The sequence below is a fragment of the Nestor notabilis genome, unplaced genomic scaffold (assembly GCF_000696875.1).
Source record: "Nestor notabilis isolate BGI_N333 unplaced genomic scaffold, ASM69687v1 scaffold10121, whole genome shotgun sequence".
NCBI lineage: Eukaryota > Metazoa > Chordata > Aves > Psittaciformes > Psittacidae > Nestor > Nestor notabilis.
Genome location: NW_009914217.1, coordinates 33,343 through 52,166, shown reverse-complemented (window position 1 = coordinate 52,166; position 18,824 = coordinate 33,343). Strand labels below are relative to the sequence as shown.

The 18,824-nt window shown below is 39.2% G+C and overlaps 1 protein-coding gene across 1 annotated transcript in view; it reads right to left on the bottom strand.

The window, feature by feature from the left end:
* Window positions 1–1,477: 1,477 nt before the first annotated feature.
* GUCY2C (guanylate cyclase 2C (heat stable enterotoxin receptor)) overlaps window positions 1,478–18,824 on the bottom strand; it is a 43,489-nt gene continuing 26,142 nt past the window's right edge. Inside the window, exons 17-27 of the mRNA XM_010023545.1 lie at window positions 16,251–16,383; window positions 13,872–14,009; window positions 9,825–9,913; window positions 8,999–9,090; window positions 7,234–7,392; window positions 5,922–6,114; window positions 5,396–5,570; window positions 4,344–4,442; window positions 3,471–3,565; window positions 2,686–2,762; window positions 1,478–1,652 (exon numbers count right to left, since the gene is read on the bottom strand). Of these exons, the coding sequence (XP_010021847.1) occupies window positions 1,478–1,652; window positions 2,686–2,762; window positions 3,471–3,565; window positions 4,344–4,442; window positions 5,396–5,570; window positions 5,922–6,114; window positions 7,234–7,392; window positions 8,999–9,090; window positions 9,825–9,913; window positions 13,872–14,009; window positions 16,251–16,383 (1,425 nt within the window). The remainder of the gene's footprint in view (window positions 1,653–2,685; window positions 2,763–3,470; window positions 3,566–4,343; window positions 4,443–5,395; window positions 5,571–5,921; window positions 6,115–7,233; window positions 7,393–8,998; window positions 9,091–9,824; window positions 9,914–13,871; window positions 14,010–16,250; window positions 16,384–18,824) is intronic.

The following is an 18,824-nucleotide window of genomic DNA, read 5'->3' as shown; positions in this document are numbered from 1 at the left end:
ACAGAGCTTTGGGTGACATGGTCTGGTGTGAGACGTCCCCTGCCCATGGCAGGGGGTTGGAACTGAAGGCCCTTTCCAACCCAAACCAGTCTTTGATCCTAAGATTCTATTATCAGTGCCAGTCCAAGTTTAAGATTGATTACCTATAATCTGAAAGCTGTGGCTGTTGGTTACATGTTATCTGCTGTTTCTGTCTATATCATGTTCCTGGGTGTAGGTGTTTACATTCATTAGGCAAAAGTATAAGCCCTACAGCACCTCATGATTTAATTTTTCCAGGAATCTTTGCACTTCTGTGTGTTTACACCTAGGTTGTTCTGATTGTGTGTGTGTTTTCCTACAAAGACAATTTGGGTTGGCAAACTTAAAAAAACCCCACAGGCAATTGGCTTGCTCTTTTTAAAATATTTTGTTTACTTGAACAAAGATGCTGTTCAAAACCATAAGAGAATGATTTTGCACCAGTTTTATGGTTTGAATACTGACCAGTATTTGACAGTGGTGAAAGAAGTAGCTCTGCTTTGAAAGCCATCAATGCGCAAAAGGCCTTTGCAAAAGTTTCACTCACTAGTTGTTGTTTCTTCATGTGATTGCTGATTTTCTTCTACATGCCCCCTCTGTGCTTTGGTTGCTTTCTAAAGCTGTTTATTAATATAAATGCCATGACATCAGTTAATGAGCAAGTCACTTCAGTAAAACCTGTGTTTTGCCTGGTTGTGAAACTTCATCCAAAAGTCGAATTGAAAGTTTCTGAGGTTTAATTTCAGATAAGTTGGGTTTCTTCATTTCTGTTGCACTTCTGACTTGGGGACAGAAGCATAAATGGAGAAAAGATATGAAAGTGTCTGGTTTTGCAAGATTTCCAGTCTCATTTTGCAGGCCCAAGAGATTCAGATAAGCTTTAGAAACCATACAATTTCTGGAGTAATCTCCCAAGGTAAATAACAAAAGTGTTGCCTCTTGAACGAAGTCAATTTGATTAAACAAAACATGTGAGACACAGGGGAAACCAACAGAAGCAGCAAAATGGCAACATATCCAGGATTTACATATTATATGTTTAATGTTATTTTCAAATATATTACTGAGAATCTTTCTTCAAATAAAAATTGCAAATTAAATACAACATCTAAAAATCATGGCAAATTAAGGCTCTCCTATGAATATTCTCAGAAGTGGATTATTGAACAGGCTATCCTATTTAAAAAACTAACCAAAACAAACTAAACCAAATATTTTCCAGACTCAAGTGCAGATATTTTCATTTACCTCAAATCAGGCTGCATGTGTCTTACTGAAGTCATCCAACAATTTCGACATTACAGTGAAGAGAGGTTTGATTTACTGGTATCAGGTCAGCTGGTTGAAAGGACACTTGCAAAGATATTTTCTTTCTCCTCTGGCTGAGAGTATAAGCCTCATATGAAGTCCTCCAGAGAGCTGCTGCAGCTTTTTGAGTTATACTAGACATCCAGTCTTAAATATATGTGGCAGAATTCTCTGTGCTGACCAGTTGCAGGTATTCCAGGGTACCTGATCTGTAACTAGCTACCCGTGAAAGCTTACATGTCTTGGATCCTTCATTTTCCCTTTTCTGAAGAATACTGGTTATCATCTCTGCCAGGTCATCTTGTAACCGCTGCTGGTTCTCCCTAAAAGCAACAGGATGGAAAAGAAAAATCAGCAATTTACATGTTTGTAGTGTTCCCCAGTGTTTTTTAAACATCTCTATCCCATGTTTATCTTAATCACATTCACACGCTACTGATAAAAAGTGTGCACAGAACCATGTTCAGGTTCTGGATTTGGGAATAGAATTCAGACTTTCCATGTGATTTTTCCAAGATCAGTGTCTCTGCACAGTGTCATCATTGACCTTAAAAAAAGTCACAATCATTTGCATGAAAAGGAAGAGTTAATTAGATTCACTCCCAATCAAAATAGATTGTAGCTCTCGACACCATTACTGGCACCAGCCCTTTCCCTATTCAATTTCAGGTGTCCTTCAGTAAGTAAATTGCCACCTTTTCATAAATTTTCTTTGTAAATTTTCTGGAATACCCCACATATGACATTTTTAAGGGGCAATTTTATCAGCCACAACCTATATAAGGAAGCAAAACCAAAAAGATCACAAACCACAGTGATACAGCTCAATAGGTACTTTCACTAGTTGAATTCCAGAAGAATTAGCAATTTGATAATATTTGATAATTCTGATCATCTCAACAGATCATATTGACTTAAAAAAAAAAAAAAGACTTCTGAGTTTACAAATGCAATGTACCATAGAGGTGGGGTTGACAGTATCTCTTGCACAGCCCAGAGACATGTACTTTCCATGTGTATTTTCTGCACTTACCACATCAGAACTTGTCCTGTAAGTCTTATTTCCCTTGTAAGGAAATGAACCCATTAAGTGCTTATATATATATCATAGAATCATAGAACAGTTAGGGTTGGAAAGGACCTTAAGATCATCTAGTTCCAGCCTTCAGCACACACATAGTCCAACATCATGAATATTTACACATGTTTATATGCACATACACTGTTAAGCCTCTAACTACTGAAAGCAAGTTGAGTGATCTGAAAAAAACCACAAGTGCCAGGGAGGAACAGTGAAGGCTAAAGTGCAAAAACTGGGAATTTCTCTTCCCTTTTCACATGTAAAGACCATCTTACACAGAAGGAGGTGTTGGAAGATTGTATTTCTTGTTCTCAGTACCCGTCAACCAGTAGGTAATCTCTGTTCCTCTGCCCTAAATATGTATGACAAAGAAGAGAGAGCACGATTTCAGGATTAGAATGCAATTTCCCATTGTTAATGCACTTAAATAATACTTTATTGCATATTGATGTGCTTGCCTTCGCTTGTTCTCAGTAACTGATGCTCACAGCAAAGGAATAAAAATCAGATGTGAGAAGAAGTACAATGGGGGAGATGCAGCTGCACAGAGATGAGCTGTGCTGCCTGCCACCAGCTCCCAAGTACAGAATCTGCCAAGTGTAACAGACTGAAATAAATGGATTGTTAGATAGACAGACAGCTATCAGAGCATGAGGAAATTAACAATAGATTCAGCTTCCTTTCCATCAGATTAATTCACTCTACAGTTTTCTGCTACAGATATATTACAGATATGTTTCATTTATTCTCCACATCTTTATGTTGCTTTAATTTATGACTTAGGGAGTTCTTCATTGCCTTCATTGTCTTTATAGAAGTGTCTTCGACCACTAGAGACTGTGGTACTGATTGATCTGTAACCCTTGTTCCCCTGCTATTAATTAAGCTGCAATGTACTCTCAGCTATGAATACTTTAATACTACCTTTTTTCACACTGTTCATGCATGTACATAGAATCATAGAATGATAGAATGGGTTGGAAAGGACCTTAAGATCATCTAGTTCCAACCTCCCCTGCCATGAGATGGGACACCTCACATTAGACATGGTAAAGATTACCTTCAAGTACGTTTCTCCTCTCACTTCATACTGGAATGGGCAGTCTGTTCTTTTCAGGATGTTAATAGTGGAACCACTTACATGAATCCTTAAAGCTAAAAATTAAAGAGACAATGAAAGCTCAACCTGGAAACATTCCACATAATCATAGTAAGTATGTATGAAAACTGGTGCTATAGCAGAAACTCCTTCAACTATTATAAACGTAAATTCTGAGAGTCAAATTAAATGAGAATCAGTTACATTGCTGTACAAAAAATCTGACTCCACTACATAGCTTTGTATTCAGGGAGGAATTGCTGGTACAGCTATTGATCAGAAATACAGGTGGCCATGGTATCTGTAGTATTTAGATGCCAAAATTGAACAGAATAATTGTGAATTACCTAAATAGAGATAGTTGTGTGAAGAGAGTTGGTAGAAGGAAGACAAACTGACTCGTGGCACAGTCCCTAATGGCAAAATTGAAGACATAATTGCTTCAATTTAAAATATATAGTTTTCATATTTACTTAGCAAAGCTGTAATACAATGCTAGTCGAACTAAAAATCTATACTTCATGGAGTAAAATTAAATTCCAGACACGTAAGTATCCTATCTTCTGGGGGAACTCAGACAGTGATCCAGCCTATGTAATCTTCATTACCAGCCCTGAAACATGACCGAGGAACAGTTCTTCACTGCTTAGTGAAGTGCCCACTGTCACTTCAGACAGTGAAATAATTAGTAATCAAAATAAATAGGGTTTTTTCATCTTTAAAACTTCTGCAAGCTGGTAACAAATTGTTTTCAGCTGAAAACAGACACTTCAGTCACAAACTAACCAACAGCCTTTGGTCCTGTTACACTGACAGCTAAAAGGAAATCCTTACGCAAACCCGTGGATTCCATCCGCGAAGCTGTGTTCACCGTATCTCCAAACAAACAGTAACGAGGCATTTTTATTCCAACCACCCCAGCTGCACATGGACCTAGAAATGGGATGCAGAGAACAAAAAAATGTGATCAAGAGACTGTTTGGAAGGTGTCTCACTGTTGCAGAGCAGTGCAGTGCCTGCTGGGGCTCTGCGTTCTTCACCAACGGCGATACTCTGTATGTCACTTTCCAAAGGGTCTAGTGGTCTCCCCTTCTACTCCAAAGCAAGCCCAGCTCTGTTAGTCTTGCATAATCCAACAAGAGCATTAAAAGGATACGGTTTCACAGTGTTAATTGTATTTAAACACAACTTCTTTGCAGAAAAAAAGTACAGTTACTAGCTGTCAGTTTTGGAAGCAAGAGAAAAAAGAATAAGCTGTATTATGGAGAAGTGCATAGTGGTACCTCTAGCCATTTCCCAGTGCCTCAGTCACTTTCAGTGATATGTTCCTCCCCTGGCAGTTGGTGTTCAGATGGTTGTTGAAACAAGTGGAAATACAAAGAATATTTCCCAAAGTACTTGTGATTGTTGAGCTATCTGCAGTTCCCCTTTGATGAAAAGTATTTATATGGATAAATTAAAACATTAATTCCCATGTAGGCTTGACAGAATTTTTGCTTCCAAAAGTGTAAATTACAGGCTTGCATTTTTTGGCTAGACAAGCGTAGCTGGCCATGACTGATCTCCACTTTGGTCAGAGAGGAGTGATCTGTAAAGGCTTATTTGATACAACTGGCTTAATTATACCAGGAACAACAGCAGTTACTCTTCCTAGCTACTGACAAAGCTACAAATGAATGGATATGGGCTATATTATGGGAGATAGCAATGGGAGCAAACCAATGGCTTATTTACTTCTGCTGCTCTTCCTCCAGGTACACTGTTTTCAACCTGACTCTTTCAGAGGAGAGCAATTGCGTATGTACTACCAGATCTTCTATGAATGTCTATTCTGTTCAAAACCAAGGCAACAACATTGTCATCATTGACCTAGCACTATTGCATACCAGAGTGAATTCCAATGCGAATCCAAACAGGCAGACCTGGCAGATGTCTCAGTTCAAAAGATCCCATGAAGCTGAGGATGTCCAGAGCCATCATGGAGATATCTACTGCATGCCGGTTGCCATTCCTGTTTGGTAAACCACTCACCACCATGTAAGCATCACCAATGGTCTCCACCTGTGGTAACAAAATTAGAACTCACTACCTGCCAACATAGCAAATTACATATTTACTTAAAAGCAGAAAGGTTGTATCAAATCTTCTTGTTCATGATTAAGCATTTCTTCCCTGGACAACAGGATTGATTGATTAATTTAGGGTAGCTGACACCTTTTTGGTATGTAAGTGTTTATAACTGTACCTGGATTTCAGTTAGTGAATCTATTACCACCTAGTACAGGAAAGTCAGTATAAGCAGGCACATTGCTTCTTTTGTCTTTGCTTAGAAGGGAGATTCCCAAGTCCACCACATCACACGATTTGTGTGTCCTCTGATTGTTAAGTGAGCAAAAGGGCAGAGCTAATCACCTTGTAAACATCGTGATGGTCAAGAATGTGATCAAAGTTCTTGTAGATATCATTCAGCATATCTACCACCTCCATAGGGGTGCTGTATTTGCAGAGTGTGGTGAAGCCAACAATGTCACTGAAGTAGATAGTGACTTCTTCAAATAGCTCTGGCTCTACCAGGCCAGTTTCCTTCAAAGACTTTACTACTGGCCTGTGTAAATAGAAAAGACAGGAAGACATATGAGTAGTGTTTAATATTAAAGATATTTTTTCATGCAACCCAACCACATCATTGCTTTCTATGCATCAAATAGTTTGCTGAAAACTGCCACTGTAATTGTATTTAAGATGCCCATAATGCCTTTCCGCCAGTGACCTCAAAGCACTTAATAATGTTAATTTATGTGCTACAGCTTTACAAAATCCAAGTGTATTAGTAGCCATGAGGAAACTGAGCTTCTTGGGTAAGGTCAGGAATAGGGATATTGAGTCAAATTTAAAGCTTCTGACATGTAGATCTACATTCTACTAACACAATAAGTAAGAACAGACATATTTTTGTGTTTTCCCAGTATAGAAGTAACTTCATCCTGATAATTACATCACCTCATCCTGATTTCAGATGAGATATCATAATAATTTTATGAAACAAAAATTCAACTCCATGATAGTCAATAATAGAGTGGTAGAAACAAAAAGAGTAGAAGGAAACAGGAATTTCTTGTCACATGCTCTAGACAGTCAGATCATTTACCCCAAAACTGGATTGAATTGCCATTTTTTTCAGAAAGATTATTCATAATATCGATACCCTGACCACTTGAATACCCTTGAAAATAGTAACGACATACCAGGATAGTTTGGCTATTATAATATCAATAATACTTGTCCTATATCATACTCTGAACCACCCATTTAGCCCAGTATGGCCCAGCCCTCCTCAGCTCTTCTGCTGCATTGCTAAACCCCATGCTCTCCAGCTGGAGACCCTCTTTCTACCTAGCAAGGTGCTGGAGCAGAACAGATCTCTTTGTGTTCCCAGAAAGGCAGTGAAAAAGAGGTTTGTGCTGGAAAGGGGGATCCTGTGCATGAAGAGAGGTTGGGGAAGATAATGGATCCCAGTACCATCTTGGTATGAAACTCTACTATATAGTGGAGACTTCAAGGACATGTTCTTCTTTTCTCCCTAGCAGGATCAGATAAGAGAGATTGAATGGGAAGGGATAAGAAGGAATGAAATGGAAGATTAATACTAATCCAACCCTCACTCTCCAAGAATCAGGTGATATATGTAAATAAAATGACAGTCAAAATCCTTCTGGCCAGTTACCTTGGAAGTAACATGAAGTTAAGCCTGTCTGCTCTGTCTCGCTCTGCTTTATATAGCTCTGTTCTTTCCTCCACCAGGTGCTCCAGGTTCCGGGAATACAGCTGTAGACGCCGGATCAGGGTATCCATGTAGCTTTCATTGGTCTGGCCATGGTAGTTACTGCAAAGAAACACACAGAAGCCAAAAAGAGAGGTTTATAGAAGCACTTGTTGAGTGAGGCAAAAAAGAGGCCAAAAAGAAGCAATGGAAAACTTCTCCGGTGTTTTACCTCCATGTAGTTAGAATGCAAAGTGCCTCGAGTGCATCATTCTTTTTCTTGTTTGGAGGACGTATATACATGAATCAAAATTCTGTGTTCCAAGTTTCTCAACTGGACCTGGTAATCTTTATAGCACTCTTAAATCACCTAGCTTTGCTAATATTGTCAATTCCAGGTTACCTTGGGTACTCTGTGAATATTCATTTGTAAAAAGTAACTGACAGCTCGAATGCTGAGAGGAAGCTAAAGATAGTAGATAGTAAATTACATGAAACATTTAGATGGGGGCTTCAGCCAGAAGGATTAGCACAATTTGGTGCTGCCTGTGTGGATGACAGAGCAATTCAATGGAACTATTAGCAGCTCCTGGGCTAGTTTTACTCACAGCCTACTGCAGACTCCAGCCTACTAACTACTGGAAGCAGAAGTATGGTAACATGAGTCACTCATAACCCCTGTTTGGGCAGCCTGCACTTGCCAAAGCAGCCTGAAAGTAAATGAGACCAGGCTCACCAGAAAAGTCACGTTAGCATTGTACCCAACTGGACTTTAAAACCACTCTTTTTTCAAACAAATCTTTATGTCAGGGACGCACCATCTTAGACTCCCCATGGGGAGAATGAGACATTGCATGCAGCAAGAGGCAACCTCTTTGCTTTTGTATGATGGGGGCTTAGGAGCTGAACCAGGAGGTCTTTCTATTCATCTGCAGTAAGATTATTCAACTGATACAATCAGTTATGCACAGTGCAGTTGTCCTTCTGCCTATGTAAAGTGTGAAATGATACAAGTACTGTTGGGGTTTGTTGAAGAGCTTGAAAAACTGGGAAGCAATTTCCCTAGAGAAGTGATTAAAAGCTCACTGTTTGGACATCAAAATAATTAATTCAGACCAAACTCTGTAGGAACACTGCAGCATTGGCCAGGTGAAAGGCCTGCATAACCCCACAGGGTTTGTCCAGCTATGGCCCTTACTATGCCACAACTTTATACCAATAAAACCCTGTAATTAGTACTTCTGGTGAGTTACAACCCAACCCTCCTAGTCAGCTTAATTTGGGACCATCCAAATTCATCTATGGCACAATCCAGCTCATCCAAACTTTCTAATAGTCCTCCAAACATTTATGTGCTTTCATTTCCTGAAACTTAGACAACGTGAGTCACTATCCAACTCTTGACTAGAGACAGGGGGTGAATTATTTAAATGGTTTAAATCTCTAATTATCCAGCTTGCTATTTTCACAATGTAACAATTTGAGGTACGCTGATCGCCTTACCCTCACTCAGCTAATACATGCATAGATGCTCATGTACACACATGTACATATACATATGCACGTGCTCACCTACTTTAATGCCAAGAAATATAAGAGGATCTAAGTGAAGACACTCAATCTTTCCACTGAATCATAATCACATCAGCTTACACAGTTAAAAATATGAGCTTTCTAACACCTAGGAGGAGTTTGGAGCATCTTAAAACACAGAGCTCCTGCTGCTCACCTGAATATTTTAGCCAAAGTGTTCTCAATTTTCTTGAAGTCTGGCCTTTTCTCTGGATCTTCCTCCCAGCAGCTCTTCACTAGTGTATACACCTTCAAACAAAAATTTAAGGAAAGTCCACCTGAGTAATGGATATAGAAGGTTAATGGCGCTAAACAGCAATAGTTCATTAGGGAATTTCTGGTTACTCTTGACTGGCAACATATTAAAATGTGTGACTAACTGTTTTGAACCAATGGTTAGGACACTCTTTGCATGCATCTTAAATTTAACTCTGTGATGACTAGTGACGTGATCTTAACTTGAATTTGAATTTGCAGTACATCAACAAAAGGCAAGTAAATGGATCCAGTCTTGCAGCTAATGCCAGATACAGTTATTGACATGGAGGTAAATGATGTGGTAATTGTATTTCCAATGTCCTGAATCTGGGATTTTTCTGAAACAGATGATTCAGCCAAAAAGAATGAGGTTCATTGCTGAATACGTTGATGTCTACCATGCAAACATTTTCATAAAGGCAAGAAGCCTTAGGGGCTATATAATCAGTTGAGACAGGTATATTTGAGGTGTGATTCATCCCATCTTAAAGATATCTAAAATAGGTCAGCAGAATGGCACCATATAAGCATCCATTTCATTCCAGTGAAATTATTTTCATGAGTTGTATTTCCTTTCACTGGTTACAGCTAGAGAATACCATTTTTCCCATGAGGTTAGGGCATTTGGCATAAAATGTGCAAAGCTTTCACCGTCCCACGATCGTGAGTTTGGCCATGATTTCTGCCCTTCACCCAGAAAATGCCATAGTTAATTATTAGCTTACTTCCATCTGTCTTTCTCCCACACTTTCCAGTGACAGGTCTGGTCGGAAAGGCTTCACTCCTTTGCCACTCTCCACTCTGTAAAGTTTCTCTAACACAGGAAAAAGATGCAAACTTTTAAACAAAAAAAATGTAAGAAGGACATTCCTTGTGGATAGAGTTCTATGGTGTTACAAGTCACTGTGTAAGTAGAAGCCTTAAAGACAGTTCCCTCTTTTTGATGTGAATTTCAACTTAGCAGCTTTTCTAAATATATGGCACAAGATCAAATCAGGCTGGCTTGAAGGCCCCTGAAAGCAAAATGAATAGGAATGTACATAAGTGTTTGTTGGTCACGGTAGACATGGTTATGGCATCTTCCCAAACGAATGTTAGGCATTATTGGTGTGCCTCTCAGCATGAAGTATAGCTGTAGTAAAAAACAATGTGAAAAGCCCATTGCAACTTGATCAAAAGTACAGAGACATACCACTCTCAGAGCAGTTCCAGTCATCCTACAGATGCTCTGCTTCCGTGAAACTAGGCTATCAATGTATATGGTTTAAAAACATTGCATTTGTTAGCTCATTTGTACTTTTATTCATGAAACCTGTTCTATGAAAGTTATTTGGATTCTGAACACATCAGAATGCAGGCTGCATTTGCACAACTTGATTTAGGCACAGTGAGAGCTAAAGCAAAAGTCTCTCTCTTTGTCCTTCTCCTCCAGACCTCAGCAGTTACAGAGGGAGTTAGTCAAAAAAAAGAAGCAATTTTTTACCTCTGGAGGAGAGAAAGAGAAACTGAAAGAGATCCATGAACAAGCATGAAACACATCTATTAATAATGTCTGATTATGTTTGGGAGTAAATTTTACTGAAGGAAGCATATAATGAGTTGGGTAAGGCTTGTAATCATGATGGTATGTGCAAGTCTAGAGTAAGTAGGGATGCCTAAGCATGTCCAATGTGCATGATCACTTTAAAAGATTCAGTAGTTTTCAGTTATGTGGGACAGACATTACAGACTAGAAAATGAGCATGAGACCTAGTCTCACAAATGCTGTGGAGTAGAGAGAGTGCTAAGAAGTCTTCTGCGGGCTGAGATGGGAGAATCTGTGTAAGCCTCATCCATGCAAGAGGAATGTGTTGGATTTCCATGCTGCACACACACCTGAGAGCAGAAGTAACAGCACCTATTAGCAACACTGCAATTAGCCAGTGACAGAAAGTAGTGGAATAAGGAGGTAGCTTGAATTGAGCATTGGTATGTGACAAGATTTCAGTCTTGAGCAGTGAATGAAGCGTTTCTGCAGAAGAGTGGGGCAACCAGCTGGCCTAACAGCTGTCTCACTGAGAAGTCAGTGAAGAGGACTATGACCTACTTACTTCTATACATTAGAAATGCAGTTCGGTATGCCCATCTTCTTAGTGAACTTCTTTTCTCTCATTAATAGTAATACTATTGTATGTTAAGTTGATGGATATATGTTTGCAGGCCGAGAAAATCGTCTCACTGAGTACCTGGAAGTTGAGTTTAATTTTCCTAAGCTGGTGTATGGAAGCTAGGTACAGGGTTTTTAAAACAACTCTTTTAAAATCCGAACATGCTCTTTGCTTCAGCCAGTGAAGTCCTGGAGAAGTGGGTATATCAGTTGTCCTGGAATATCAGTATCATGTCTTCTTACCTGCAGAGATTGAGTTCTGATAGCCTAGTCATTGAAAGACTTTCTGCAAGATACTTACAAACCAAATTAATCTAACATGCAACATGGGCATTTCTTTGCCCGTTACCATTGATTCTAACTTGGTATTCTTTTCTCTCTTTTTACCTTAGATATTTGTAAATTAAGGGTCATGCCAGGTTTGAGCTACTGTCTTCCAAAGTTAGATGATTCCACAAAAAAATTCAAAGGTGTTAGAATAAGTGTGGTCAGCCTGCTTGCTGTCTTATCTTGGCTAATGAATGAATCCAGACATTTAAATGAGGAGGCACTTCAGCAATATATAACAACACTCATTCCTTTCTGTTACATGAAATTTTATGAACTGCTGAAACTAGGATGAACACATTTTCTCAAATTGCATAATCAAAAAATCAAGAATAATACTAGAAGCCATTAGATGAGCAATATGTATCTTATACAATGCTTTTAAGGAAAAAGTTTTGGGGAGAAACCAATCTCCTCACTGAATGGAAAACTTAATATTTCAACTGAAGTTTACAAAGCGGATTTTTTTTAACTGAATTCAGATTTACCAAACAGGCTTTGGGCCCAGTAAATTTATTGCTGTCTTACTGTACATGCTGATAATCTGTGACCACCTCCAGCAAAGAACCTAGAGGTGCTGAAAATTCTTTCAGCTGGATGGATTAACCTAGTGCTATTTGAAAGGGATAGTCTTTCTAAAATGGCAAAATGCAGTGTTAAGAAAAAGGTCAAAGTTAAAACAAGGAATCAGATTGTGACTGTGACATCCAGGGTCAAACATAGAGCAGTGAGGATGCCACCACATCTCAGAAGAGCCCAGAAACACTGTGTCTGAGACTAATTTAATCATAGAATCATAGAATAGTTAGGGTTGGAAAGGACCTTAAGATCATCTAGTTCCAATCCCCCTGCCATGAGCAGGGACACCTCACACTAAACTATGTTGCCCAAGGCTCTGTCCAGCCTGGCCTTGAACACCGCCAGGGTTGAAGCATTCACAACTTCCTTGGGCAACCCATTCCAGTGCCTCAGCACCCTCACTGTGAAGAACTTCTTCCTTATATCTAACCTAAAGTTCCCCTGTTTTTTAAAGCCATTACCCCTTGTCCTACCACTAGAGTCCCTAATGAAGAGTCCCTCCCCAGCATCCTTGTAGGCCCTAAATAATAATCATTAACATAACACAGAAAGACTGTAACTGCTCAACAATTAGTTAAAAGAATGTAGTTTGTTATGAATTTACTTTGCAAGTCAAAATGAGCAAAGAAGAATATTGCTCTTTCCTTTCTCCATCTATTTTGGTGATATTTGTAAAGTCCTTGCATTCACAAGGATTGTGCCTGCCTCTTCCCAAGAAAAAGGAATAGAAAGACTTTTATTTTCTCTACTTTATCTTAAGCATGGAGTCCTGAAGAGTTGGCGTGAAGGGGAACAGGCATTTCTAATCTCTTTTAGGTCTACATTTCTATTACAGAGTTGGTGATGTGAAATACTGTGTTTCCCCAAATATGAACATAAATTTGTGATAATGTAGGATGATGAATGTGCCTCAGAAGTTATTCCTAAATATAATTCAGGAAAAGAGCTATTAAGCTGTCCAGCTGCTGCTCTAGATGGTTTAACAAATGTGAGGCGGATCCATCAGAATGACTCAGAGGTAAAGGCAATGTCTAAACTTGTTGTTGGTAACTGTCACCAGGAAAATCTCAAACCCACACATGCTTTTATGTCAGTTCTAGTATATCTAGTTCTAGATTCTGGGAATCGGGATTGACTGGGCTATTAACCACTCAAAAACATTGTTATAAAATTCACAAAATGGGGCTTAATGGATGCACTACAGGAGGGGATGCTTTTTCTGACAGAAGTTAAAAGACTGAAGTTAGTTTTTCATGCTTGAATGAAGTCTGAATTGCCAGTTTTTAAATACCAACTGCTCTAGTGTCATGCTGCAGATTTTTTGCTGTTCTGTGTTGACATTGCTGATTTATAATGCCTAATACGAGTGAATTATTGTATGTTGTGCACAACTCATAACAGAAAAACCTTTGTGGCCTTTAAATGTTAAAGTAAGTCTGGACAGCATTCTGTAATGTCAACTTTTGTAATGCAGTAGCCAAGGTGAGAAGGGAGGAGAAAGGGCAAGAAAACTCAATGCAAACTTGATTTACAGGAAGAATAAGGGCGCTTGCCCCCACAATGAGATCCTTCAAACACGCTCTTCATTCATCACGTAGTGAAAGAAGCAGTGGTTCAAGCAGCTATCAGAGACAGTGCTTTTCACAAAACATTTAGAATGGACTAGTTACAGCTACATCATCCCGGAAGGCTGCAATAAAGGAGAAATTTCTGGATTTACCTTTGTTGTCCCAGCAGTGTCTAGTGTAGAAGGTCTCCCTGCGTAGAATAATTTCTTGGGCAATGACCCCATAGCTATACACGTCACCCTTCTGGGATACATCAGCATGACGGAGGTGCTCAGGAGCTGTCCACAGGTCTGAAGATCCCAATGATAATGGGGGATGAGGTAAAAGAAGGAAGGAAGAGAAGTAATTGAAGAAGAGTGATCCTTTTCAGAGCACCCATTTGCTATGGTGGTATTTCTTTTTAGTCTTTCCAGACCAATCCCAGAGCCCACTGGTGCAGTTTATTTCCTACTTCAGCATTTTTCTTGAGAAACTGTCATCAGTACAGGTTAGACAAACGTCGATTGTGGTAGTTTTCAGTTGTCTGGGATTTGTTGACCCTACTATTTTCCACTGTAAATGCAGACCCTCGCACCTCCCGAAAAGTTATGGTTATTGGCAATAAACTTGCTTTTCTTAGCTACCTTTCATGTGATACTTAGAAATAGCTTATGCATCTGTATAAGACAAAGGAATGACAGTGCTATTAAGAAAAGAAAAAAAAAGCTGAGCCATAAAATATTGAGCTAGATGGATGGAGTTTGAGATACAAGATATCAGATGAGAAGACTGTAATATTTCCCAGCAGCCTCGATAATACAAATCTACTGAAATAATTCTCAAGTGCTTTTGAGCCTGACATAATATTTCCTCCTCGTAACCACTTTCTTTCTACAGAAATTATTAATCTGTATTTCTAGTGCAACAACCACCATTATACTTCAAAACCTGAATGCTGCCGTGGTATGACAGTTTGTTATGACATGCTGGTGATGTAAGAGTGACCTGAACACAGTGACACTGAATACAGCATTACAATATCAGGCTGCAACATCCAGCCACAATGAATCTCTTGTGAAACATTAATTCTTCTTCAAGGAAAGGAATCTAGTAGTCCAAAAGTTTGAGGCTGTTTATGAGCAATGAAAGAAGATAAATACATTACAATGTAACAATAATAATATAAATTTAAATAGGAAAATTGTTAAATCAAGAATTAATAGAGCACTTACTTACATTCACTGCACTTTTCTTACTCCTTTTTATTTTGTCATTGCTACTCCTGAGCACGTCTGTGTCTGAACGTAAAAATTTCTCTCAACCTAGTTGCAACCACAGTTTCTTCTCAGGTCGTATACAGCAGTTATGGCATAATGCTCTGCTTATTATACCCCAAATTCTACTATACAGATTGAGATTAATTTCAGATGGGCTAGTCTTTTCACTCAAGATCAAGTAAGAAGGAAAAGATGAGTAGGAAGGAGTGCTCTATTTTACAGAAATGTCCTATAAATATGAGATGAATAGAAAATGCAAAGAAAAGTTGTTAAAATTATTCCATTCTGATCAAGCACATATTGCTAGATTCCAACCTACAGAATGAAAAACATTAAGGTTATTACTGCATACCATTACAGATGTTTTTACGGATGATCAGTCACGAGTGTTAATGTTTAAATGAAATTACAGAGCACTGTGGTGACATGTATCTGATCAATGACAAGATCATCTGGTACTTAACTCCTTTTCTTTTTTCACACCAGTTCAGTATTATTCCTGAAGAGAGCTGTTTGCATGAAGGCCTTGAGTGCTGAAGATATTTCTTGCATCTCAGCCACATGTGAATTCTCTGTTTTCTAAACTATGAGTTGAAAATTAATCTTTCCTTCTCACCTACACTGCCTAATTTCTTTTTCTACCTGCTAATAATTTGCCCATTGTGTTATTTAAGACAAGACAATGTTTTCAGATATCATTTGTATGATGGCTGCTACAAGAAACAAAATCATGTTGTATATTTTATACTGTGTACAAGATGTAATTAGGCCCTACTGGACTTCTAATATAATGTCCTGGGTTCAGCTACAGCAGTCTTTTTTTTTTCCTCCTTCTTAGTAGCTGGTGCAGTGCTGTGGTTTTGACTTTTAGCCTGGGAACAACACTGATAACACCGATGGTTTTAGTTGTTGCTCAGTAATGTTTACTCTGACCAAGGACTTTCTCAGTCTCATGCTCTGCCAGGGAGGAGGGGAAGCCGGGAGGAAGCAGAGACAGGACACCTGACCCAAACTGGCCAAAGGGGTATTCCATACCACAGCACATCATGCCCGGTATTATACCTTAGTAACTGGAGTGCTGTTATCTCAACCCATGGGAGTTACATTCCTCCGATTCTCCTCCCCATCCCTCCGGGAGTGGAGGGAGGAAGAAGGGGGGGAATGAGCGAGTGGCTGCGTGGTTCCAAGTTGCTGGCTAGGCTTAAACCACGACATATAAGAAAATTCCATTGGGTTGGAAACCATGAAAGAGACTCTAATTGGGTACTTTCTTACCTTTTCTTGGAGGCAGAATTGAATTACAGCCAAAATCAGTGATCTTCACTACCATGCGATTGTCTACTACACAGTTTGTGGATTTGAGTCGACCATGGACTTCAGTTTTGCTTGAGTGCAGGTAAGACATCCCCTGTGGTTGATAGTAAAAGAGGAAGAAAGAAAGACTATGTGTGAGACATTCAGCTGCCAGCAGGCTCAACAAGAATGTGAAGTACTAGTGTAATATCTGTCCGAGCAATTAAATGGCCTTCACCAGCAATGGATATACATAAATCACAACTCCCCATCATGGAGGGAAACAATTATTATTTTACAGAGGAGGCTTAGAAGGATAATGTCATGGAAGACAATCCTTCCTCTTAATTATCAAAAGCCTGACATAGCATCTTGAGTTTTGATAAGATTAGAGCACAAATAAGCAATTAGGAAAATTTATTTCCTCCCACAGAAGTTTTTCAATAAATGCTTTTTTGGTAAATTTAGTACAGATTTGTTGGAATGTCACACACACAAAAAAAAAGTGCTTCCAACTCCACGGTCATGCAGTGAAACCCATAGGTGTGAGGGGAACTGGGCTTTATGTCTGCAGCATCTTTGAAGATTACTGTACACCAGAGATTTAATTCAGAAACATTGCAGCAGATCCTCTTCTGCAAAGCAGAGGGCTAAAGAGAGGTCAATGCAGAGCATTAGTTCACTAAGGCTTGTAAAAGGCAGGAGATCAGATTAGACAATCACAGCCAGAATCTTCTGACCTGACTGATTATGGTTTTCTCCGTACTAGCCAATATATATCAGCTATCCATGAGCTAAACTCTGAAGTGGGCATCATGAGGATTGGCCAGTGTAGTTCCAGCTGTATTTCCTGAGATTCAGGCTCTTGACTTACAGCACACACAGGCGTATAAAGGCATGTAGTTTGCTCTTTTTCACTCATCACCTCTGAATTTATCTCATTTAGTCTAAGACACTCAAATATGGTGCAATACATGAGAAGGGGCAGTACTGAGACATAGCAGGAAAGGAACATTAGCAAGTGGGTGTAAACTGAAGAAGGGAGTAGGTATGCTAATTTGCACCCTCTTGCTATTATTTATTCTGTTTCATCTCTCTCTTCTTAAGTTCCCACCTCCCTAAAGGCTACTGCTGGTTGGTTTTCTTCCTATAGTCCTCGCTCCTGTAGCTCAGTATATGAAGCAGAATCAATATTCTGTGGAAGCCAGAAATCAGTTTCTCTCTGAATGGTTTTAAACCTTGACTCCTACATTTTTTAGCTCATCCTCTTATATGATAACTTCTAGATAACTTTTAATCACGGATACATAGCTCATGTGGTCATGAATACACTGTATGACATGCTGGGTTTCTCTCTAAAGGCTGGGTACTTGCAATTGGGAACAGATCAGCAAATGCTGCAAGAGATCACTGAGGTATCAGCTGAGGTTTGGGCACAGTAGATGTATGTCTGAGGCACAAGCAGCCTGCAAGAGACACAATCTTTGGGGAATGCTGTTGATCTGGTTATCCTGGACCTATCTAAAACATGCCAAAATTTAGAGAGTCTGTGTACATGCTATATCCAAGGAACACGTTTCTTGGTTAAGCAGCTTTTATCATGCAGCCCTGATGACACTATCCAGGATGTTTTGCCTGCTTAGGTCTTATTTCCTCCAGCTGTGCCTTCTTCCAGCTCCTGCTTTCATCAGCCAGGAAGTACACTGATTGCTACAGCAGAATTCCCAATCAGTTTCAGCATCAAATGGCAGGCAAAGCTGATTTTGATTTCCTTATACCAGGGCTTTCTTGTTAACAGTTTCTGGATGCAGAAGTCTTATATCTGTGCCTGATAAAATTTTCCTCTTTCCTTTCAACTATCCTGCACATCTGAAAACACAGAGTTTATTAAGAATCAATGCTATTAACAATGTGGTCTTCAAAATCTATAATGACTTTCAATGTGGTACTTCTAAATCCTTGAGACATTCTTGTAACCTCTGCTCTGAAGCTTTAGTTCTGACTGAGAACCCTTTTCCTGACACAATGTGAAGACATTAAAATCTCTTGCACAATATCCTGCAGAGCCCCTTATTTAATAGTGTCACAACAACAGTGTATGCACTAATAACTGCAAGGCCCGATTTATGCAATTCATCCTTAGCAGACCTTTCATCAGAGCTCTTTGGTCACATGTAGCTAAATCCATGTAGCTACAGGTGGTGCCATCAGACCTAGAAAGAGCAAAGACATCAAAAACAAGGGGAAAAATGGAAATGGAGCAGACTTAGGGCTTTCCCTTTGTCTAAGCAACTTACCAAGGAATAGAAACATCTGAAGGTAAACTGCAAAGGGTTAAAATGTACCCTGTTTTTTCAGATGCTTTAAAGAGGAAGGGAAACTCCACCACTGCTATTTAAAATGAAACTTCATGCTGAACATTAACTGAACTTGAAAGTCATTAACAAGGCCAACAAACTGTGAAATTTGGATTAAGGAAGCTTTAATAAAGCACAAGATTTTCAGTATCTCTTTAGAACAGACACAGTGGAGTCATTCAATGTGGAGACCAAATCT